Source organism: Paramisgurnus dabryanus, chromosome 10 (assembly GCF_030506205.2).
Source record: "Paramisgurnus dabryanus chromosome 10, PD_genome_1.1, whole genome shotgun sequence".
NCBI lineage: Eukaryota > Metazoa > Chordata > Actinopteri > Cypriniformes > Cobitidae > Paramisgurnus > Paramisgurnus dabryanus.
Genome location: NC_133346.1, coordinates 10,290,021 through 10,315,591, shown reverse-complemented (window position 1 = coordinate 10,315,591; position 25,571 = coordinate 10,290,021). Strand labels below are relative to the sequence as shown.

The following is a 25,571-nucleotide window of genomic DNA, read 5'->3' as shown; positions in this document are numbered from 1 at the left end:
CCTAGAGTTAAACATTTGATTTTTACAGTTTTGGAATCCATTCAGCCGATCTCGGGGTCTGGCGCTACCACTTTAAGCATAGCTTAGCATAATCCATTGAATCTGATTAGACCATTAGCATCGCGCTAAAAAATAACCAAAGAGTTTCCTATTTTTCCTATTTAAAACTTGACTCTTCTGTAGTTACATCATGTACTTAGCCCGACCGAAAATTAAAAGTTGGAGTGGAGTGTCCCTTAAACGTTCAATGCTTAATGAAGGTTAACTTTTTCTGGAAGGGGGCAAGTCTAGGCTATAAATATATAGACTAAAGCCTAATAAATAAATATATAAATATATTACATTAATATTACTAAACGTTGCACTTATAACCTTTTGAGTTTACATATATTTTTAAGGTATTATTACAAACTATTCCAATTTGTACATTTGCGATTGCTTCTGTATATCTTGTTGCCTTAATGAATATATTAACATAAGGCGGTCCATGTTATCTCATTAATGTGCCTTTGCTAAAGAGACTGAAACAGACAGAAGTCTTAAGGGTACAGTAACAAAAACAGCTTGTTAGAAATAGGGTGAATAAGTGAGCAGAATATGTAAAAATTTAAAAATGTATGTCTTGAACCTCAGGACATCTGCTATTAATTTAGCTCCCTGGCAGCAAGTTGCAGCCCGAGGGAAGTGATTCCTGTAGCAGCCAGGATGTGAGATGTAAGCGGAGGATGTAGCTGCCCTTGCATGACTGTGAGGAGCATCAGACTGAAGTAAGGGGTCAGGGACAGGGCAGCCACGGGTTGGTATTACCCGCGTGTCACGGCTGACCAGCAGCGCTACGACAGTGACACTGAATTAATAAAAAATGAAGAATGGATCTCTGAGATTGCCTCTGGCGAGAGCACCAGGGAAGAGAACAAACAGAGAAAGGAGAGGTCGCAATACACTGTGCAAATATTATCATTCACCAAAGATAGACTTACCTAAAGGCTTCGATGATGTAAGAGGTGACAGCCGCACCACCCTCGTGTGCGTTCGGCTGCCAGGTCAGAGTCACGCTGTTTCGGGTCACGTCGGTCACGACGGGCTTCTGGGGCGGACCGGGTAGCTGGTAGGGCTCTGAAACCGGGGGTATGGAAAGACCTCCGCTTTCTAGACATGAAGAGGATCAGAATATTAGCATTCATCTCTTGATAATAGTGCAAGTTGTCATCCTGTTTGTTATGAGCTATGTTTTATTTGCTATCCGAAGAACATGCGGTTTAGATTTAAAACGGAGATCAATATTAAACAGAAAAATCCCAGGTCAGCACAACTCCAAACAAATGCACTTATATATTTGCTGAGCAAGAAAACAGGTTCCTGAGCCGATTTTACGGTTTAAAAATGATAAGCTGTCGTTTGTGAAGGTGATGATGAAGCTCTTGTGTATGTGTGTGTGTTGTTACCTTTCACTGTGACTACGCCACTCCAGCTCGTCTCTCCACTCGAACTGGATGCTACACAGGTGTAGGCCCCAGAGTCCGTTTCCTAGCAACAGCAGTCTCAGGGTCAGCATTTGTATGGATAAACTAAAGCACAATGCATTGCTGCAGCCTACTCGGCACAGCGTGAAAATCTTGACAAACGAGAAAGAAATCTCCAAAATTGCCTATTATTTGGCAACAAAAAAGGACCAAGCATTTTTTCGTAATACCTTAGTATGGGGACCTATTCTCACTTTTAACAGGTTGTCAATTATTACTAGCATATTGGCTGTTTATTAGTACTTATTCATGCATGACCATACTCTTTAAGAGTGTTGGGGGTAACGCATTACAAGGAACGCGCATTGCGTAATAATATTACTTTTCTGAAGTAACAAGTAAAGTAATGCATTACTTTATAAATGTAACACAAATTACTTTAGTACCGAGACCCTAAGGTGACATTGGAGTAAAAACTAGGGATGCACGATATATCGTCAGACATATCGTTATCGGCCGATAACTGCTTATTTTTAATATTATCGGTTATCGGTCTGATAGCAAAATTAGGCCGATAAATGAAAGCCGATAAATGATGGATTATTTCGGTTTGTTGAACCACTTCACTTGCTCATTGCTGGCCATGTGGAGTTTTGATTGGTGCTTTCTGTGACATAGCACGAAGATGAAACGTGTTGCGGGCTCAAGAAGAGTATGCTAGTCTAGCGCAAAGACAAGATGTCCGCAGTCTGGGAGTTTTTCATTTTGAAATTCATATGAATATTTATCGGCCTATATATATATATATATATATATATATCGGTATCGGCCAAAATTTCCATATCGGTGCATCCCTAGTAAAACAATCGAAAGTTTAGTTTCATGTGCTCACGTGAAACTATCGCGTGCGTACGTGAAACTATCGGGTGCGCACGTAAAACTAAACTTTATTTAATTTTTGCTCCAAGTCCCCTTAGGGGCTCTGTACTTTTCAGTTTAAATAATTTGATGTAAAAAACTAAACGTATTAACGTAGATTTACACACTCTATGCAATTTCTAAATGCAGAACTTCTCAGTCATAAAAGCCACCTGCCAGGCCTGAAAAAGATTGAGTCTTAGCCAAATAAGAAAAAGTAACGCAAAAGTAACGCAAAAGTAACGAAAGCATTACTTTCTATAAAAAGTAACTAAGTAACACAATTAGTTACTTTTTGGGAAGTAACTTAATATTGTAATGCATTACTTTTAAAAGTAACTTTCCCCAAAACTGCTCTTTATCCTATAATCCTAACCCATACCTTCACTAAAATGTACTTAAAACAGTAAAATAGGAGTTCAGTAAATATGTGTTCCCGATACTGAAGTGTTACCATTTTTCCTAGGACTATTTAAGTTAGAAATAGGAGGACAGAATTATGGCTTTGTTTTTGAACCTGCCAAACTTATTTTATGGCATCACATGCACGTTCACAATGCCAAAAATTACTCCAAAGGGAAGGCAGAATATTTATGCAGTCCCATGATGCCTATTTTGGCCACATTGTAAGGCAGTATTACATGTATCCATCACAGAAAGAGCATTCCCATAATGCATTGCGATAAACCAATAAGAAATTCGACGGCGGATGGGTGAAGAGAAATGTTGATTATAAACATACTTATTTTACTGAAAGTATAAATAAAATATAGCATAAATAAAACCCAATATTTATACTGCTTAGCATTGTGTTTGTGTGTTTAGCTTAGCAACATGATAATACCTCGTCCTCTATTGAATAATTAATAATCTCAGTATTGAGCCAAGCAACCTGTGAGTCTTGTATTAAACGTAATTTTTTATGACAACCAATATAGTCAGATCTCTTCCTAATAATATTTCTCTGTAGTGTAAATCATAAAACCATTCCAATGCAAGATACTGAGAGTGTTTATTTAACTGAACCCTTGTCTATAAATGTATTTATTATGACTTCTTACAGTTGACTTAGCATGGGCGTAATGGATGTGTAAGAAGCAGTGAGCAGCGGATAGGCCGAGAGCATTAAATTTTAACCACAGGGCCGAAGGGAGAAGTCGGGCTGAAATTGCTTACGACAGTGTGAGTTGTAGTAGAGGATTTCTCTCCGCGACAGCGATCTAATAGTGCTGACAGCTCAGGGCCACCAATGACACGTCTGAGGATTTGACTCATCGAGATACACACATGCAAACAACTTGACCTCGAATGTGATGCGTCTGTTTTGTCCTTAATCTCATTTTTAAGTGCATGCTGGCATAAATAAACTTTTTTTGTTGACATACATACTGTAGCAGATATTGAGGGAATAAAACAGAAAATGTCATCACTGAGCATGAACCCTTGAACTAAAAACTGACTTTATATCCTCAGGCGGTACAGAAGTTTATTGTAGAGAATTATTTTGGACACTTCTGAATCTCACTCTTCCTCTTTGGAGCAGAAAATCTTATTGGTTAACCCCTACTGTGCTGTTTCTCACTGGGCACGCTCGGAGAGGTAAGCGTCCGGGCATCTGCCGATTATTCACTGATGGCAGCCTTGGCAGCTAAACACACACTTAAAAATGTATGAGCCAACAAAGAGAAAGGAAGCAAAATATTCACTGATCATTTTTTTTAACTAGCTCCGGGAAATATCCCTTAGTTTAACCAACTTATTTATGCATTTATTTCCACACTTCTCCCAGATTTCCTCTCTCACGCTGGGCACAGTTAAAAGCCAACGGTTTCTGGCGACCTTCCTGGTATAATGGCAGCTCTTCAGTACTTTCCTTCTCTATCTTTTTCTCACAAGCTTACATGCTACCATCTGTGCAAACCCCGGTCTCCGTGCCCCTTGTGCTTTGCCATCAGGCCGGGCTAATCGCGGACTAAAGGGGGCCAAAGGAGGCCGCAGAACAGCAAAAACTAAGCCAATACTAGAGCCAAAAACATTCGAATGTCCATCTGATCAAAGCATTTTATGTACAGTAAGGCCAAATAAACACAAACTGGACATTACATTAAAAATCTGCTATGATAAACAGGGCTGTCCATTGACTTTAATAGTATTTATTTTTTTTGAACAGTTTGGTCACAAACATTCCTCAAAATATCTTCCTTTGTGTTCAGTAGAACAAAGACATTTATACAGGTTTGTTACAACATGCGGGTGAGTAAATTATGATTTTAATTCTCTTTAACATTTGTCTATTGGCATGCAGCGGTTTCCTACAAAGCTACTGTGTAGATGAGCATCAAGGGTACAAACAATGCGGTAGGGATCACCTTGTAAGCTTGCTGAGAGTAGCACATAAAGATCTCTACTCTATATAGCAGAAAGTGCATTTAATGAAGGCATGAGTAACTGTTAATCATTCCCATGTACAATCAATTAACACATCAGCTCTGAAATGTGTGGTCTCAGGTGAAACCCACCATCAGACCACAACCCCAGACCCCCGAGCAATGAATTTCATTATGCGAGCATGCATTAACGCACACTATCCGCACACTTTTCCCATTACGATCCTAATTACCGGTTTTACCGCCGTGCACAACTCTCGCATGACCAGATGGGTCACCCAGAAAGCGTCCAACGAGCAAATATTAAAATTGATTTGCTAATTATGCATGTTTCGACTGCGCTTTATATGCCCTTGCAACCGATAATAGTATACAGCCGTCATCGGTGTCTAAACATCACAGAGGCATGTTTGACAAGACGTAGGACGTGCGTGTGACTGTTACACAGAAAATGCAGTGGAAATTCAGCATATGGTGTCTGTCAGCGCATAGATCTGCCTATGACGGGAATCACCATATGTTAATACCCCACGGGTATTAGCATTTTTGAGAATTAAAGCAACCCGTGCTGAAACACATACACTTACAAGCACACTTAAACATAATCTCAAGTGAAGTACCTGCAGGGCTGTGATTTGCAAAGTGCCGTTTTCCATTAGGCTAATGCGATCGTCGTTGCCCAGGATTCTCTGCCCATCTCGCTCCCATTGGATGCTCGGAAGAGGGTTGCCCATCACGTGGCACTGCAATTGGGCAGTGGCGCCTGGAGCGAGCGTCTGATTGGCCGGGCCTTGGCGGATGATGGGGGGGATCCGGTCAGATGGGGCTAGGGTGAAAAATGGGAGAGGCGTGGGGCACGAGAGCCAAATTAGCATGTAACCACCATCTCAACCACTCGATTAAATAACACTTGAGGTAGCATTGAAAAAGACACATGCATTATGCTAAATAAGATTCACAAAGTAAAATATAACATTAGCATACCGGTAACCTGTCCACAAATGAGCTGCCAAACAATTCTGTATTTATTTTAATTTAATGTTGCCTGAAAAATCATTTGAAATGCATGGCTTAACTCATCTGTGCCATCAGCAGAAGGCAAAAACCAGATCATTGAATTCACTGAATGTGCAAATTAGTTTGACTGGCCACTTTTCGAATTACAGTCCGCTATCTGAATGCGGCGCTAAACAGACAGAATCACTGATTCATAATTTGATCAATCCCACAAGCCTCTGGGTATCATTTCATTGAGCCTTATAGTAGTGCTGCTGTAAAAAAAATGTTAAGATGCTATTGCATAGCCGCACAGAGACGGATTTATTTTCCAAGCAAACAATTTCCACGTTGCAATATGCTATAATAGAATTACTCTTTGCATTCAAACTTACTATATTATATTTACTAGTTGTTTGTTGGTAAAGCTGACATTATCTTTATGAAATCATAAACAGTTGTGCTTTAATGCATGACAGTGCGAAATAATAACAAGACTACAGTCTTTCCCTTGTGATTTCTTAACATTGCACACGTTTGCATAAATAATTTATTCGATCTTGCCATGGAGCTGAAGAGTGTTGTCTATTTACCAACCCAGGGAAAAGTCTAGAGATAAATAATTGACAATTCTGTTACCGCCGCGTTCGAAATAACAAGAATCAGCCTACATCTCTGGCATTTTCTCCCTGTCGCAGTAAGAAAGGTAAAGGCCGTGAGGTCAGAAAGCTGTATCACTTAAACAAACCGTGTTGTTTTCCTAGCAAGGCGCGAGATTCATTTAAAAACCATGTCCTTGCTGCAGTGACCCTGTGAAGTACATACATATATAAGTATGTGTGCCCTTCAATAGATCACATTATTATGTATTACATCAGAACATTGCAGCAAACATCAGTCAGATGATGCTCGCTCCCGTATCCATCAGGGTCGTCCATCGTAAAGGCCACGGGTTTCTGGTAAACAGGATTACATTTCATAAGCCCGCTGCTTGCTGTTTTTACAGAGCGAGTGAGGGATTGTGCTAATATTGGACTAATATTGGTGAAGGTTCTTCTCTGTTTGGTACACGCGTGGGGCGCACATAAACAGTTTATCTTGTTACCGGGAGCATGACGGAGTCTGCATATGTTCCTGTGGTTATTTGCATAGCACTGCTGCGTCCTGTCCTTTATGATTACGTCGTCGCCGCTCCCCACTGTTTCTTTCGTTTGCGAAGGCAGACATTTTTAATTTGGCTTTGAAGGCTTTCTTTTGATTTTTTTGCGGCGCGGGGCAAAGCGTCAATTTGTTCAAACGCAAATAACAAATGTAACCCGGATCTTTGTGATAACGCCTCGCTGAAATAATTCAATTACATGTACAGTTCTGGACCTTTAATGTAGTTAGATTGATATTAAAATAGCATTTGAAGGAGCTGGCGAGGACGACTGTACAAATGTGTGTGTGTGTTTTCTAAAAAAAAAGGTTAATGAAATTCACTTACTGCTTTCCACTTCTAGCAGAGCTTTTGTTAAGATGCTGCCCGCCACGCTGATAGCCTGACATATGTAGTACCCAGAATCCTCACTGTGCACGTCTGTAATGGTCAATTCACCGCTCAGCGACACAGAGAAACGACCCGATTGTGAGGGAGGCTGGCTGGGGAACATTAAAACCTGTACAAACCAACAAATAATGTTAAGACATCAAACAGTTAGTTCAATTTAGCATCTCTTTCATTACTGATATTCAAGAACTTAGACAGGACAGATTTGTGGTTGTATAAACAAAACATCACTGTACATTTAATGTGATATTGATGGCTAATGCTGCGTTCACACCAGCCGCGGTAGAAGCCTCAAACGCGAGTGATTTCACTGTGAAGACGTGATGACGCTCGTCTGGAGGTCTCACGGTGCAAATAAGGCGTTTAGTGCAGTAGACGCGATTCCGCCTCATTCGTGGGTCTTGTTCGCGCGAATGGCGCAAATTGAGCGTTGCCGCGGGAAATGCACAAGTTGAAAATTTTTTACTTTGGCGGAAAAATGCGCCGCGTTAACCAATCAGGAGCTTCCTCTAGTAGTGATCGGCCTCCCATTATGTGAATTTTCGCGCAAGTGTCTCGATGACTAGAATTTCACACACGGCTTTCACGTGCGAATGAAGCAAGAAAACTCAAAATGTTCAAGCGGCAAACTAGACGCGGTAGACGCGAATTTGACTCCTCAAACGCGGCTGGTGTGAACCCACGGTAAGAGTCCACACATGGGCCAAACAATAGCTGTGTCATCATCTCAGCTGGTGTTTAAGGGAGGGAAGGGGTCTGATATACAAAAGACAAGGGTGATGGATCATAAGGAGCCTTCCTCTTGGATGAGGCTGCAACGCTGACAGATGCCCCATTGTTCACACTGGGCAGTGTGTGTGTCACTGTTTCATATTTTGGGATAATCTGACCCCATCCAAACCCTTTTCTCACATTCCCCCCTCACCGCAGCCCTCTGGCTCTGACCGGACCTATTTAGTTCTGTTATATATCTGCTGACCTCAGACAGCGACCACACATACAAGCACACCAACATAAACAAAGAACAGAGACGATTAACCAGTTCACGACCCGCGGTACAGCAGATATATGCTCACCTCTGGCCTATGACACATTCAACTTTTTGGGGATAGAAGAGAGGAAAGTGGGAGGAATAAAGGAACTGGCTTCCTTCCTCCGAGCTCTTTAGAACAACCAGAGGCTTATTTCTTCATTTTTGCTGGGTTTATTAATAGAGACATGAATGTCTTACAGGGCCCAGGGATGAGTTGTATTCCCCTGACTTGTGGATACGTACACACACAAGCTCCTGCAGAAATCCCAGAGTTCATTTTCATCCCTTGAATAGCTTGTCTCTTAGTGTTTATCTCTCTATTTTTTTTTTCGACGCTTTGAGAGGCATAACGCTCATTGGAAGAAAGAGAGTATGTGGCTCCTTTGACTTGAATGAAACTTCACCATGGTATAAAAATGATGACAGTATTCTTTTTCGTGTGTTTAAAATTCATTGCGATCACTTGCTGTCAAATGCAGATGCAATATTGATTAGTTTATTAAAAACGATATTAAATTTGAAAACAAGTCCCCTTGCACGCTGAATGGCGTTTGCATTAATAAACTAATACTTTGTAGACTTCCTTAAATTAATACTCCCAATTAATCTCTCATTTTTTGGATGACGTCCCCTTGAAGTCATCTAATCTACTTTAATATACGAAATCAGGAAAAATCCAAAGTGCTCATAAATAGCAGAAGAAATTATTTAGAAAAAATTGAAGGTGCTCTTTGATATGGGGGTATACAAAATGTCAAAAAAAAGGAATGCAAGGCACTCTTCATTTTTCAAAAAAATATTATAAAATGCCTTTATTTAAACATGGCTATATAACATTAAAAACATTTAATGTTTTAATGTTATGTAGTCATGTTTAAATAAAGGCTTTTTATAATATTTTTTGAAATACGAAGAGTGCCATGAATTCCCTTTTTTTATGTTTTTTTTTCTACATTTTCTACATTCGATTACATAAATACACATTTTATCTTTTCTCACACACACACACACACACACAGGAAATGTGCAAGATCACTTTTCTATCAAAAAACAGATATTTTAATCAACAAACATATGACAACAGACAGACAGACACATGTTTTGTGAGCAAAAGAGCAAAAGAGCTTTCTGAGAAACCCATCCTTGATGTGAGATCAGCCGGATAATGAAAAATAAATCCTTCAGATTTCAAGGCTATATAGGCACCTTCTCTGTTTCACAATCCTTAAAGGGATAGTTCACACAAAAATTAATACTTTATCATTATTTACTCAACCTTACGGTATTTGAACCCCCAATGTCTTTCGTTATTCTTCACCACCCAGATGCAGATTTTTGGGGGGTTTTCTGGTTACTATGGAAGTGTACAAAACTCATTGATATGAAAAGCGCTGACCCCTGATTGGCCAGCTAATCAGATGGTTGTGATTGGCCTGAATACCTCTAACATCAGCCATAAATGTGCCGCTCCTTACCATGTTTGAAAGATTCACTCACATTGCAATGCTAAGAGGAGGAATTATGATAATGTCGGTCTTGTCCATGTCAACAGGCCCAGGAAGTAAACTGTTGCCTACAATCAGTGTGTTTGTTGAAGTCCAAGAAAAGAGATTTACGTTGGAAACGATAACTCGCGTCATTGTTTACCTTGGGGTTTATACCTTTTGCATATAGTTATATTGTACTAATACACAAAGGAAATGTAAAATCGTGAATCAGAACCATAGTTTGCTCTTTAAACAGCATTCAAAAACTCCATTCGGGTTCTGAAGAACAAAGAAAGACACTGGCGGATCAAAGAACATGAGGGTGAGTAAATAATAACAAAATTGTAATTTCTGGGTAAACTATCCATTTAAAGTGTCACTCTGCTCTTATTTAAAGGGAGAGCTCACAAGACAATGAAAATCAAATGCCCACACCAATGTCGTTACAAACCCACATGACTTTTATTTTTTACAAAACAAAAACAGAGACGTTTAGAAAAATTGTTTATAATTCAGTAATAAAGTGAAAGTGAATGTGATCCACTGACTGTCGAGTTCCAGTATTTGGAATGCCATGATGCATGGATGAGTAAATTATGGCAACACTTGAATTTTTGGTTAAACTATTATTTAAAGAATACAAAAATATTGTGCATTATTTTTTCAAAAAAAGTGTACAAATACATTTTCTTCTTCTTCTTCCTTTATTTCTTAACGCCATTCCAGCATCAACGGCTATATTCATTGCGAGAACCAGGTAATCCATACACAAGTTTTATTCAGACAAGTTGATTCATACACAAGGTGGGGAAGGGACAATTTGGTATCTCCAATATGCCTAACTTGCGTGTTTTTGGCCTGTGGGAGGAAACTGGAGTTCCCGGAGTAAACCCACGCTGACACAGGGATAACATGCAGAAACTCCACACAGAAAGGCCACCTGCCCTAGCCGGGGCTCGAACCGGGAACCTTCTTGCTGTGAGGCAACAGTGCCATTGAGCCACTGTGCCACCACCCCAAATACATTTTAGGGGCACTGTATAAACAACAGTGATTCACTAAGAACCTTGTTTCTTTTTTCAAAACTATACTTCTATTAAATTTTAAACATTTTCTTTTCAAAGTTTAGAAAATGTATTTTACTCACATACTCACTTCCCAAAAGTTGGCCGTGCATTACAGAACAACTCTCAAGAAAAGTTCATGAAAGTTTTGGCCAGATACTTTGATGTGTTTTGACATGGACTCCGAGGGCTCCCGTTGTGTTGTGTTTCAGTGTAGTTTTCTCTTACCTGACTGCCTTCTTTCTGCCAGAACACGGCAGGTGGGGGATTTCCCTTTGTGCCACAAAGAAAAGTGACAGTACGGCCCTGGGCAGAGATCTGATCCCGCGGACGAACCACTATCTGTGGAGGAACTGAAGAAGAAGAAAGAAACTTATGAGGAACAGCAACTCTGTATCCTAACTCTATTTAAGCCTGTCTAAATAGTTTAGCTTTGTCTAAACTTAATCTGCCATCTTCAAGAAGATAGACTGCATACGTATTAACACGCCAGTGGCATGCAGTTAAACTGTCATTGTTGATATTGCAAACAAAGCCATGTTTTAAGCCCACCACGACTGCATGTAAAGCAAAGTCTTGTGTGAGCGCCGTACCCACGCAAACACTGTCGTGTGATCCATCAAGATTGTTTAAATTAAGTCGCGGCTCACATACCAACCCTGACTATATACAGTCAAAACTACATAACACTGACACCTAAATCATAAACAGTGTGGGTTTCCTATGCAAACCATGACCGAGACTAATTTACATTCTGTATGTTATACATTTTCTTTCGACACAAAACGTGTCCACAACCAAAACCCCAAAGTATAATCAAACGTATATCATTTTGAAGGGGACTAGCACTGGTTGAGTGAACATAAAGAGATAAAAAGCTCAATTATTATGGAAGTCTCTTCTCCTCGGTGCCCGCAGAGGTACTTTAAAAACACGATAGCGCGTCTGATGCGGGTGATGAAGAGCCCTTATCATGTGTGGGTGTATCAAGAGCAAATATACATTTATATATTAGCATCTGGACTAATGTACAATTTCTGTCCACTAATGAGGGTTCGGCTATAAAGAAGAACCTCTTAACATCCCAAGTGCATCGTAGGCTGGTCAATGGTTTTGACCGTCAATGCATCTATCTTTTCCTTGATCCGTTCTCCCTCCCTTTCTCTCTTTAAGTCTCTTTGATGAGGCTTTCTTCAGCTGCGGACGTTTGGCTCCTGCCCTTGGTGTGAGTAAGATCAATGTTTTTTCTGATGGATGCTAATCTGCTGGTCTAATCTGCCCTAGAGAACCATTATGAGACCTACCACAAGTTCGATCCTGTGCACCTCCCTGCAGATCTATTCACACCAAGTGTACATTTTCAAAGTACAGGGTTCCCAAACCTTAGTTAACTTCAAATTCAAAGACCTTTCAAGGACTTTTCCAGTTTCCAAGTGAGAGCAAGGTTACATCGTGTTACCTTTTAAGATACATTATTACAGTTCCCTTTCGAGGGAAGTCGCGCTACGTCACTGCAGTGACACTTTGGGGACGCCTCCAGGGGTAAGTGCGTCTGAAAGTGTATATCAAATTCAACCAATGGTGAGGCTTAACGACAAAGACAGGGTGATGCGGGAGCCAGGAAGTATATGGCTATCTGAAATATTGCCAAAGATGGCGTTACAGGGACGCAGGAAGTATGGCAAGGGAGACACAGCGTCTCGTTCCTTTCTCAGGGAACAACAGTTACATAAGTAACCCGAGACGTTTTCATGTGTCAAACACAACTAAAAGCATTTTGGTATGAATCAACATTCGCATACAGAAGATATAAGCACTTAAAGCGAACAGTTTAGCACGTGTGCTTAAAAGTCTAGAATTTTATGATATAATCCTACACTACACAGGAAATAATATGGATTTTTTTTCAGAAAACTTCTTGCATAAAATTGATTCAAGCACTTTCAATGACCTGTATCTATGTATGTATATTTTCAAAAACTTCCCAGAAAACTCAAATTCCCAATGGTTGTTCAGTTTAGTTGGACCGACGTGTTAAAACCTTGTTGGAAATGGTTGAAAATCACAACACCCTGAATCCCATACAGGAAACAAACCGTATTCCTTCTAATTGCTGATTTTCATCTTAATACACGTCACTTGTTGTGTCGCTCTTTGTGTAAATTGCTCTTTAGCGGAGACAAACGTCCACATTAGTAGTTGCAGTGTGATAGATGATGCTAAATTTCCCAACACCCCCCTACACAATGAGCGTGGAATACAAACTAAACTGATGATGATCCTTCAGATGTTTGAGCTCAGCTGGGGCTGATGGGTATCGATTATTTCCGTGCTATTGCCCTTTATCAGGCGCCTTTGGATGTGCGATGCTGTCACCTTTAACCTTCACCAGCTAATTGATTTCTCATCCTCCTTCCCACTCCCTGGCAATTCTTTTTGTTTCACACACGATTAGAGTGACACGTCGGCTCTGACAATACACATTTGTTGTCAGGAAGCACATTCTCCTTTAGCTCACCTCAAATTTTTCACTAATTCATCAAGATGAAAGGCCAGTCGCATTTTTTAAATACTAATGTGGCCACCAAACTAAAGCACTGTATTTCCTTCAATTTAGCCTCTGTTCAATGCTTTATGACACAAGCAAAAGACACAATTTGAATCAATGCATCTACCCCTGATCAATTTACCGATCGGCTCCCTGCCTGCCTGCTGGCTTTTCTCGTAGATTTAGTCATAGTGTGGGCCGCATCACAGCTTGGAGGCGACGCCACGCTGAAACAGAACAAGGCCCGATAGGGTGCCTGGCCGCTGGGGTCACAAGGTTGCTGTCCGGAGGTTAAGCAGAAGCCCTACCCTGACCCTAGAGGTCAAATCTGAAACACATCCCTTGTCTATATAATCTGGAAAACTATTCTCCATTCCTCCGACCATCTCTGCCAATAAGCCTGTATTGACTATATCACTTTTAGTTGGGCTTATATAAGGACTGAAATACTCTATATCGCATAACAGTTTATATCCATGTTCCTATATAAAAAATAAATGTAATTGAACTGTTCTTGGACTGCAGGTTCCTGGGTAAAAGGGATAGTTAACAGAAACACAAAACGTATGTCAATATTTACTTATCCTTAAAGGAACACGCCGACTTTTGGGGATTTTAGCTTATTCACCGTATCCCCCACAGTTAGATAAGTGCATACATACCCTTTTCATCTCTGTGCGTCCCGTAACTCTGTCTGACGCACCCACCGCTAGCCTAGCTTAGCACAAAGACTTAAAGTAAATGGCTTCAGCTAGCACACTGCTCCCAATAAGTATGTATGTATGCACTTGTCTAACTCTGGGGATACGGTGAATAAAGCTAAAATGCCAAAAAGTCGGAGTGTTCCTTTAAGTTGTTCCAAACCTGTATCATTTTTTCCCTGTTGAGTACAAATGAAGATATTTTGATGAATGTTGTAACCAAGCAAATCTGGGGCACCATTGACTCTGTAGGAAAAATAACATGGAAGTGAATGGTGCCCCAGATCTGTTTGGTTTATTTTTTTAAATATCTTCATTTGTGTTTAGCAGAACAAAGAAATGTATATAGGTTTGGAAAAACTTAAGGGTGAGTAAATGATGACAAAAGTTTAATTTTCGGTGAAATATCCCTTTAAGAAAGGAACATCCTTTTTAATCAACAACCATTATTGACAATAAAGGTTTCTTGAGATGAGCTTCATTGCTGTCTCTGCTAATTTTTTTGCTAAATACTGGCTAGTGTTCATTATATTTATTTAAATAAAAAAGCCTGAGATATATCAGCCACAAGTTTCCTAATTGAAACAATTAAGTATAAGACTGTCAAACGTGATTCTTCATCTTCATATGAACTATCAATATGGGTGAGAAATCTCAGTCACACATTAACTTCAGAAAATGAGATGTATTGCCACTGAAAGCCGCACACATCGTCTCAAAGGATCTCACTCTAAAAATATAACTTAACAATGTAGCAGCGAAAACTGAGAGCCACCAAGAGAAAGTGCCCTGGGCTGTACTAAATAATTACCAGTTAAAACAACATTACAGAAACGGCATGGGCTTTAAAAAAAAAGGAGAGAAATAAAGGCATTGTTTACATGCTAACACCGTATGACAAGGAGCGAAGGGTTTAAATTGCACAACATTTCAAAGGACAATGTTGCCAGATCATTGGAATAAGGCCAAGTAAACTAAACAAAAATTTATGTTACACATACACAGTTGAATGTCTAAATATGAAACATAACTGTTCAGCCGTTAAATAAAGATTCATAAACTACTCCGATTTATAGATAGAACACCATCTGTTGCGATCTCTATATGTCTTTTCTGGACATCTTCTCTCTGTTAAACCACAGATGGTGTGTTTGATGGAATAGCAGTAGACAGAACCGTGAAGGTGCCAGGATGGCTGCCTGGTTAGTGTCAGGTCAAAAATGTCACCCGCATGAATACGCTAACAAAAGTGCTAACGTTAGCAATAATTCACAGACCTTTGTTTGCCCCCCAACATGGCACACCTTCACACTTCTTTAGGGAAAATAAGTAGTTTGTAAACACATATGTGCAAACTCACATTTATACAATATCTAATAAAAAACTCACACAGAAATGACAAAGACCCCTGGAGACTGAAATGACAAGCGGTTGTCGCGTCAAACGGTGATGTAGACAGCAAGCGTGCACAGTCACACTTCAGTGCTCAGCGTCGCAATTAAAACCCCCTACATGCAATTAATACAGTCTGTAGAGTGTAACCGATTATTCGCTTTAAAGCATTACGGGTTATCTACACCGATGCAGGGCATATGTTTACAATGCCTGACTGAGCAGTATTTTCCGTCCAGCAATATATGGCAAATTCATAAAACATATTTACTGCAAAACAGGCCAGTAATCTGCACAAATGATGTTTCTATGGGAGTCTGTGCTGTTTAAAACACTCCTCCCTTGAGGATACAGAATAATATGCATGGGCTAAGATCAGTCATGTCAGTTTTTGGAATGGGACCCAATTTTCTCCCTGTCTCTTTTTTGGACGGCTTATAATGAGCGTGGTTAGGCAGGCGTCCTAGTGAAGCAGGATTAATCTGGTGTGAATCGCTGCTACATGGGCTTAAATCATCCGCATTGTCTCGGCTTTTAGACGTGCTAACAAAGAGGACAGCTGAGGAAGCACACGCTGTGGATTATGTCACGACACTGAGAATGATGAAACAAATCCGTCATCTTTAGCGGAAAGAAGAGGTTTTCTTTTCCTACATCAGTCTTTATGAAGTCTGGCTAACTTAAGCTTTACTTATTAATCCTTCAGGTTTATAGACAATATTGTTTGAATTTTATGTCTCAGATATTTAACATTGTATTTTCCCTTCAGTTTATTTTAACAAGTTCAATAAGCAGATATTATTGAAACTTTAACTATTTTGGGACAAATTATGCATTTTTTTTTTAGAAATGTAAAATATTCCAGTAATGCTGTTTATCTTTGGGAGTAATTTGATCCCCGCAAAACATATTTGTTGGAAATAACAGAAGTCAGAAATGAATAAGAAATATCCAAACATACAAATACTATATACAAACCGACCAGAATGTATCACTACATTATGTACGCCAGTTAGGGAATTATAGGATGTTATAATGTGTTGCATTTATTCATGGTTTACATCTGAGGTCTCTTAGACGCTAAATATAAAAAATATATAAATAATACTTTTCACTGAGTTAAAGTGTGCTGTCAAGTTGCTATTTTGAAGAGTTTGGTTCCAAAACGCAATATATCCATTTGGACTAATTTTGGTAAAAATTTGTTTTCTATACCAAGAAAGTGACAAGATGAAAACCACTATTTTCTGTTACAAACTTTCACATAGCATCTTTAGGTTATAATAACATTAAAAAGTCAAATCCATAATTTGATTTTCAAAGATTTATTATAAAAACAAATGTTTTTTTCTGCAATATACAAATCCATTTTTTTTCTCAAAATGCTATAAATCTATTGCATCAATATATAAATGTGCATTCATCTTTGCCATGTTATATTCATTTTGTTGAGGTATACACTGATTAAAAAATAAACATTAAATGGCATTAATCAAAAGGCTTACTTTGTCATATTAAGAACACTGTCACTGCCGCTGTCATCCTTGTCGCTTAACTTTTATGACAGCTGTAAAATGTTTTGGTCCTGCGCGAATTTCAATGGCTTGGAGTAAAATAATGGAAAGTTTTTCATAAGATCGACTGGGGTCAATGTGTTAGCATGACAGAAACTTGAAGCTGTCGTGTAAGAACAAGCAGCATTTTTCCGTGTCCCGAGTATCTCTCGCATAATTTATTCGATTTTGATGGCTTACGTTTCTTCTTCCCCGCCACAGTAAACCACCACAGGTTTATCAATGCCATCAAAAGTATTATTTTGTTTTTTTATTGATCACTAAGTACAAAGTAGATGAGGAAAACTAGGATTTTGTGTGTATTCAAAGTGCCGACATTATTGTTTACAATGCGTGAAATGGTGCGCTGTGATTTGTTGAGCATATTAATGGCATTCTACAGAGAAGGAGGACTGGCGTTAATCACGTTTTGGGAAAAAGGGAGAAAAGATGACAGAATAACACGACAGATATCAGATTGTGAGTAAAAAGAAGAATCTACTTTTTAATACTGACCTGATACTGATTTTGGCGTTTATAGCGTTTTGGATATAGACTTCAAATACTTCTCAATAAGATTAGGAAAGTCATGAAGTAACATAATTAAAAGTATTTTTTTCAAGATGCTAAAATGGCGTTAGGACCTAAAACAACATTAAATCTGCACTTTCAGTACAAAATTTCCAGCTTTTCAACTACTTACAATAAAAGAGCTCTGTTTGAAAACGCAGTAAGCTAATTTACTAATGTACTGACGTCTTAGGCAGTAACCACTGTGACTAATATGAAACCTCATAATAAACTGCTTAAGAAATGCTTACATGTGCTGAAATCTTGGGCTCTTACACCCACCACAAAATTGGATGAAAAGTGTTGTTGTGCATATGTAAATGATATATGATGGTGCCTAGAATTTGCCTTTGGATCAACAGTGTACAGATGATTCCTAAAAAAATCACCTTGGTTTTGGAACAAAACTTAAAGTTCTGAATTTTCAGCCCAAGGAAGTCTGGGTAGGTTTCTCAAACTTTCAATTAAATGTTAGTTATTCAAGTCACAAGTAACAAAAGAGAAAATAAGAGCATAAGAGTAAAAAAATGACACCCCTGCAGGGAACCGTTTCTTTTTATCTCTTTAAAAGAAGCAGAGCGTCCTTGTTTCCTTCTCTTACTTTTTGCAGTGTCTGTCTGGTTATGACTGATGTGCTCAGTCAGCATCAGATACAGTCATTTCCATCTCTGTGTTTTTCCTTGACAGAAATAATGCAACTGGAAATTACTTCTCGGTCAGAACTCCACACATACGCACTTCATTATTGTGCCTCCAGTTAAATTCGGTTCTTTAAAGAAAAACAAAGCAAGTGGTATAAAGTTCAAGGTCTTAAAAAAGGCAAAGCCTGTGCGTGTTTGTTTTATGCTATTTGTGAAGACTTTTAAGGGAAAATCGATTGTAGGCTTGGTGACTCTGCTGAGCTTCAAAGCCAAACCCAAGTGGTTTCTACTGATGCCGCACAATACGAAGTAGTTCTAGTTGACTGAGTAGCCCCCATATAAATGAAAAAATGAGATCGGTATATCGGTTGTTTTCCTAGACTGCAATGAGATTAGATGAGATTAAAAGTGTCTTGCTTCTCAGACAATTTTCCTGGGGAAAAACTTAAATCTGAACAATCTCTTAAGCTGCGCTGAGACTTTCTAAGCTTGTAAGGCCTGCATTCAAATGCAAAATAATAACGACAAAAGCTAATAAATAAACAAAAAATAAGTGTGTATGCTATCTAATATAAACATGTAAGTCCATAATGCACAAAATGAATACAAAATCTATGTAGCTTTCTTCCATTATGAAAAACATCAGTTCCCAAAATCTGGTATTACATCCATTGATTCATTATGAAAAAAATCAGTTCTTTGGTCTTAGATATTCACATCCAATGATGCATTATGGAAATACAATAAGATTTCCAGTCAGGTTTACACTGATAATAGCCTGGTTTTGGAGCAATCTCGCCAATTCATTCCTCCTCAGCCTCTCTGCAATTCGATTAAGCTTTCCTCATTGTGAACGGAATAAAGAAAGGTCATTCTTGTTCTGCTGTAGATAATAACCTTTGGTAATTTTAATCAATAAAGGAAATCCACTAGCGTATCCAGTTCAATAAGACTTTGACACTGAAAATGCAGGTATTTGATACTTCAATCTAAAAAGTGAAAGCATTTTCTGGACATATAAATCAATGAGTGCAACTAAACTAAACGCTGCAACTTTTGGTATTGAGAATTTTGAAAGTTTTCTTCCTTGTATGTGCTTGACTGTCCATCCCCCTAAAATGTTTTACCCCATCACAAACCAGTAGCAATCCCGTAAACATCTGAAAATTTCACAGCAACATGCATGCAGAGAAAATGAAATGGAATGGTACTTACAAGATGGACCCGCTATGATGGAGGTGATGATTGAGAAAGAGAGAAAAAAAATAAAAAAATGAGATGAGTGGATATTGTTTTGCATTTAAAACATTGAAGATGACAGAAAAAGAGTGATAAAAAAAATTAAGTGTGGGATGGAGCGACAATGAGCAGCAGTGACATGAAGTAGAGGACATGAGAAAGAAGAAATAAGAGTATGCTTTAGTTTGTGTTAGTAAAGTTAGTAAGTGTGAGTTAGTTCATGCTGCTTTGACATGTTGAAATTACAACAATGGAAGGATGACTACTTTGAGCGGTTTATGTCCCAAGACATATTAGACATATCATTGAACCAATGACAAATCAGCATGTGTCTTCAAATGCTCATGTAGCAAATGTTGTTTCATGAAAAACATCACTACTTTATTATATTTACATTACATTAACATTTATGCATTTAGCATTTACGCTCTGCACTACTAGGATATCATGACTTATACCCCACCGGGCTGTTGAATGCTTTATTATGTTGAATGCTTTATTCTTTATTCTGACGCTTCGTGTCGAGCCGCTTTACCCCCTTGGTTGTGCATTATTTTTTAAAAATTGAATGGCCCGTTGTCAATTATTCATTACATAACAATTTTAAACAAGAAGTAAAAAGCACAACTATTTGTATCTATTGGCATTGGTAGATGTCATTAATAAGTCTAAATAAGTTTGAATATCGGTATTGGAACAGATATTTTATATTGCTGTGTGCCAAAATATAGTATAGTATATACAGATCATTGGCAGAGGACATTTGACACCAATGAGGACATATTTATGAATAAAGACATTGATTTTGATTAACAAAACATTTAATTTAATATAATTTAATTTTTTTATTTAATATTTATTTTATTTAAAATTGGTTGTGCATTATTTTTAAATAATTAAATGGCCCAATGTCAATTATTCCTTACATAACAATTTTAAACAAGTAAAAAGCACAACTATTTGTATCTATCGGCATTGGTCATTCTAAATAAGTCTAAATTAGCTTGAATATTGGTATCGGCACAGATATTTTATATTTTTCACGGTCTGACTAGTTGCTAAACTGATCTCTTGAACAAATGCCTCGTCGAAAATAACAAATGTTTTGGTTTCCTAGGTAATCTATGTGTTGTTTTTTTGCTTGTTATATAAATAAACTACTTTTAAAGTACTTTGTGGTTATTTATTATTAGCAGATAGGGGTGTAACGATTCATTCGTTTTCTCGATGCATCGATTACAAATCCTGCCGATGCATATGCATCGATCTTGAAACCTGGATTTTTGAATCGTGAATCGTTTGTTTCGATTTTATATTTAACAATCGAATGAATCGTGATTATATAACGAATATGATGGATAATAAAAAATATATAAATAAATTTTAAATTAGTTACATCTGCGACGTAAAATGAGCAGTGGATTACGTCACTACTCTTCAATTTGCGGCGCGCCTGTTTGCTGTCATTTGAATAAACACAGCAGACAGTGCACAAATGGAGGGACACGAAGGAGAACAACGCACCAGCCAACATGAGATCAAAGGTTTGGGATTACTTCAGTTTTCACGAAGTAAATTGAAAGACTGTCCGAAGTCCGTTGCAGTTTGCAGACATTGTAAATCTGAGTTAAAATACATTGGAAATACAACGAACCTTATTAGCAACCATCTCCGCAGATGCCATGCCATTAAGATAGACATACCTGCACTTAAAGCAGCTAGTATTTTAGGGTCAGACGTGAGAAGTGCTACTCCTTTACACACTTTGCTGTATTTACACACTTTGCTGTATTTCCTAAATGTTCAGGAAATGTATGCAATGTTTACAATAAACGTTTATGGTGCATTGAATATGTAGAAGTAGTATTATTTTTCTGGGTTTACTTGCTTTAATGTATTTTGAGTCCTAAGAAGTTAAGCTATTAAACTAAAGTCCTGAATCTAGTTAATGAAAATCTATTAAATGGTCATGAATTTCCCAAATATTTCTTTTATTTGCTCAGATGCAGATGTATACTAATTTATAGGACAGAATTGTTAATATTCGAATCAAATCAAATTTTATTGCTAATCGAATCGAATTGAATCGTTCTGGTTAGCAAAAATCGTTTTTGAATCGAATCGGAAACCTTTGAATCGTGAATCGAATCGATTCGCAGTCTACCCAAAGATTCACAGCCCTATTAGCAGAGTTTACCGGAAGTTACGTGCGGACCGTGACAGCCGCTTGTTTATGTTGTTACTGCTGAAACAGTCTATAGACGGTTTCATCGGACGCACGTGATACACGTCTGGATCCGAACCTTACTTCCGGTTTCGTTTTTTTAATGGTCTGACTAGTTACTAAACTGATCTCTTGAATGAATGCCTCGTCGAAAATAACAAATGTTTTGGTTTCCTAGGTAATCTATGTGTTGTTTTTTTGCTTGTTATATAAATAAACTATGTTTAAAGAACTTTGTTGTTATTTATTCTTAGTGGAGTTTACCGGAAGTTACGTGCGGACCGCGACAGCCGCTTGTTTATGTTGTTACTGCTGAAACGGTCTATAGTATAGTATTGTATAGTACAGTACAGTACAGTACAGCAATTTAATTTAATAGCAATTTTTTAACAATACAGGTCAATATTTTACAAACAGGCAGTCATGGCCGATATAGCCTGTCAAAAGAGAACATAAAAATGCAATGAATTTAAGCTCTGTGTATAAAAAATGTGAAAAAACATCACTAGTTTAATGTTCAATATTAATTGTCAATATACAACATTGAACAACAATTTCGGCAGATGTTAGACTAAATAATCGCGTATTGGTAAAATTAAAAGAAAGAAAAAATGTAATATCGGTGCATGTCTATATATATAGCATAGTATAGTATAGTATAGTATAGTATAACATAACGTAATATATTACTTTAGTCTGAAGTATGCAGGACTAGTGTGTTTTTACATCGCTGTGCTAATAATATTTCAGCTTCACTCATACGATAAATCATTTTCCATCAGCTGTCAGGTGAAATCGTTCACAGCAAGCGCTCTGCTATATAAACATCTATTAAATGTGTAAAATATTCTTAATGTCCGCGTGTTCCTGAGCCCACAGTCATGTTTTATAGAGCAAGATGTGCCTTCAACCAGACGGAATTATGTTAATTGTATCTGGCAGCTTTAAATAAATGGCTGTTGCCATAGCACTTGGCTCCTATAATCAGGGAAATGCAAGGCCAGCATGACAGCACACAAAAACTCAAACTAATAGACTTGGTTAAGTGTGTAAGAAAGATGCTAAAGTCGAGGAAATACTGTATAATAGAATTATTATCAAAGCTGTCAGATGTTTAGTGTGTGTGTGCATGTTTTAAAGAGAAGTACTGAGCTATGCAGCATATGCGTGTCCGTAACTCACCGTGGACTTGAAGCGTTCCGGATGCTTCCGCTTTCCCGACGCTGTTTTCAGATAAACAGGTGTACGTGCCTTCATCTTCAGCCTTCACCTGAGTCAGACGCAGGCTGTTTTCGGTTCGGATCTCAAACCTGAGATGAAACGCAAAGTTTTTGTGTTTGTAAGTTGGAGCCTATTGTTCTAAGCCAGCTGCTTTAACAAAGTTTAGCTATAGTTTTTTGTGTGGATTCATCATATTTTTAGTGCTTCAGTGTGAGCAACACATTTGAAAAGAGTTGAAGCCATTGCAAAAATCTGTGCATTACATTAAAGGTGCTATATATGATTTTGCTAGCATCAACTAAATGCTATTGATAGTCAATGTCAGCCATCCCAATGTGAGCAAATTTGTGTCCGACCTTCCCCGAGGCAGTTCTCCTTCTTCTTTCCTCCAGCGTATGGTTGGAGTCGGGTCTCCCTGAACCTCACACTGGAAATCCACCGTGTCATCAGCAAGGACCACTTGATTTACAGGCCTGCGTACAAACATGGGCCGCTCTGCGGGAGAGAAAGCATCAGAGACACATGAGTGAGAGAGAGTATGAAGAAGCGGGAGCGAGAGAGAGGAACATCAAAAGAAAACCCACCAAACACTACTAGCTCAGCAGGGTCGCTGTCTTTCTCTCCGACCATATTAGTGCCGACACAAACATACATTCCCGCGTCGCTCTTCCGTGTGTTGGAGATCATCAGCTTCCCGCCTCGTATCTGTTAAGCACACGCATGTCTCAGCGGTATGCATTTATAACACAACAGACAATAAAAAAGAAATTCATCCCCATAGGACGCCAAATATCCTCTGATGTTTTATGAACATGGTTCCTGGGCTTTCGAAGACAAACAGTTCAACAAATAACAACAAATACAAGCCTGGCTGTTTATGAAGCACTTGACACAGAGATGACGGCCATTCTGATATATTTACAATGTGCTGTTATAGGCAATTCAGTCGAGTGGCTGATAAGAGAGTCATACAGGTAGGAGGGTAATGCATAAAACAAAGAGACTTTGTTTTTAAAAGTGTTTGAAGTGTCCATATTTATGCGAGTTCATGGAGGACCTTTTTTGTTTTGCAATTTTATATACAGGGTTCCCACACCTTAGTTAACTTCAAATTCAAGGAACTTTCAAGGACTTTCCAGGTCCAATACCCTCAAATTCAAGGACTAAATTTGGGGACACATTTCAAGTGAGAAGCAAGGTTACATCGTGTTACCTTTTAAGATACATTGTAACAGTTCCCTTTCGAGGGAACTCGCTCTGCGTCACTGTGGTGACACTTTGGGGACGCCTCCAGGGGTAAGTGCGTCTGAATGTGTATATCAAATTCAACCAATGGTGAGGCTTAACGACAAAGACAGGGTGATTCGGGAGCCAGGAAGTGTATCGCTATCTGAAATATTGCCAAAGACGGCGTTACAGGGACGCAGGAAGTATGGCAAGGGACACGCAGCGTCTCGTTCCCTTCTCAGGGAACGACGTCGTACTTATACGTCTCGGGATAAGTATCCCGAGACGTTTTCATGTGTCAAACACAACTATGCAAAAAAGCATTTTGGTATGAATCAACATTCGGATACAGAAGATATAAGCATTTAAAGCGAACAGTTTAGCACGTGTGCTTAAAAAGTCTGGAATTTTTATGATATTGTCCTACACTTTTTTTTCAGAAAACTTCTTACATAAAATAGATTCAAGCACTTTCAATGACCTGTATGTATGCATGTATATTTTCAAAAACTTCCCAGGGCACTGAATTTTTCCCCCAGATTCACAAACTTTCAAGGATTTCAAGGACCCGTGGGAACCCTGTATATGCTTGATAATATCTATTGGAATATCTGGTCCAATCTTTCAAGCATTTCAAATGTCTACAGCCATTTATGATCACTGTTTATTCATATCATGCATTTAATCTAAGATTTTATAAACTCATACGATACACTACATTCCCAAAGCTCACAGCATCCCGGACACCAATATTTCAATGATTTTTAAAAGATGAATGGGATTTCAGTAGGGAAATACTAGGAAGGTGATTTCTAGTATTTTTAGAGCACTTACACACGGAGGTAAATAAAGCATTGCACATTGGGAAAGAGATGATTTGAATTGAATCTGGATCGAAGTGAGAAAGAAAAACACAAAGAAGCGTTTGTGGGTCAATATAGTGCAGGTGGGAAAAAAAGACTCACTGTTATCCTCTCATCCTTATCATTCACTTTCACGTTGTTCCTCTTCCAGGAGATGGTTGGTTCTGGGTGGCCCCGTGGAGGGATGCACTCCATCACCGCCGGTTCTCCTGCCGCAACCACCACATCACTGGGGGTCTGACGGAAATCATCCCGGAGAACTGAGGAAATAAGGGTGCAGAAGAGCAAATAATAAGACAATCTGGTGTATATTAAATCACAATTGGGTTGTGAAACTGCATTTTAGGATATTATGTATTGCCATGTATTCCTTTTGTTACGATTTTTCTGGTTTAATTTGTTCGCATTGTTCTCCAACCTCTCCCCTGGTCCTAATTTGCTCACCGTCCATGTCGGCTTTATAAATAATGCAACGTTCCTTCTAATGCACGACAA

At 38.6% G+C, this 25,571-nt stretch overlaps 1 protein-coding gene across 3 annotated transcripts in view; it reads right to left on the bottom strand.

Annotated features, from left to right (window-relative positions):
* Window positions 1–25,571, bottom strand: part of robo3 (roundabout, axon guidance receptor, homolog 3 (Drosophila)) — a 182,095-nt gene that overhangs the window by 15,406 nt on the left and 141,118 nt on the right. For all 3 annotated transcript variants that reach the window (XM_065259478.2, XM_065259486.2, XM_065259493.2), the window contains 9 exons: window positions 25,179–25,336; window positions 23,571–23,691; window positions 23,343–23,481; window positions 22,948–23,075; window positions 11,126–11,250; window positions 7,251–7,422; window positions 5,389–5,594; window positions 1,446–1,527; window positions 981–1,149 (listed from right to left, as the gene is read on the bottom strand). In XM_065259478.2, the coding sequence (XP_065115550.1) occupies window positions 981–1,149; window positions 1,446–1,527; window positions 5,389–5,594; window positions 7,251–7,422; window positions 11,126–11,250; window positions 22,948–23,075; window positions 23,343–23,481; window positions 23,571–23,691; window positions 25,179–25,336 (1,300 nt within the window). The remainder of the gene's footprint in view (window positions 1–980; window positions 1,150–1,445; window positions 1,528–5,388; window positions 5,595–7,250; window positions 7,423–11,125; window positions 11,251–22,947; window positions 23,076–23,342; window positions 23,482–23,570; window positions 23,692–25,178; window positions 25,337–25,571) is intronic.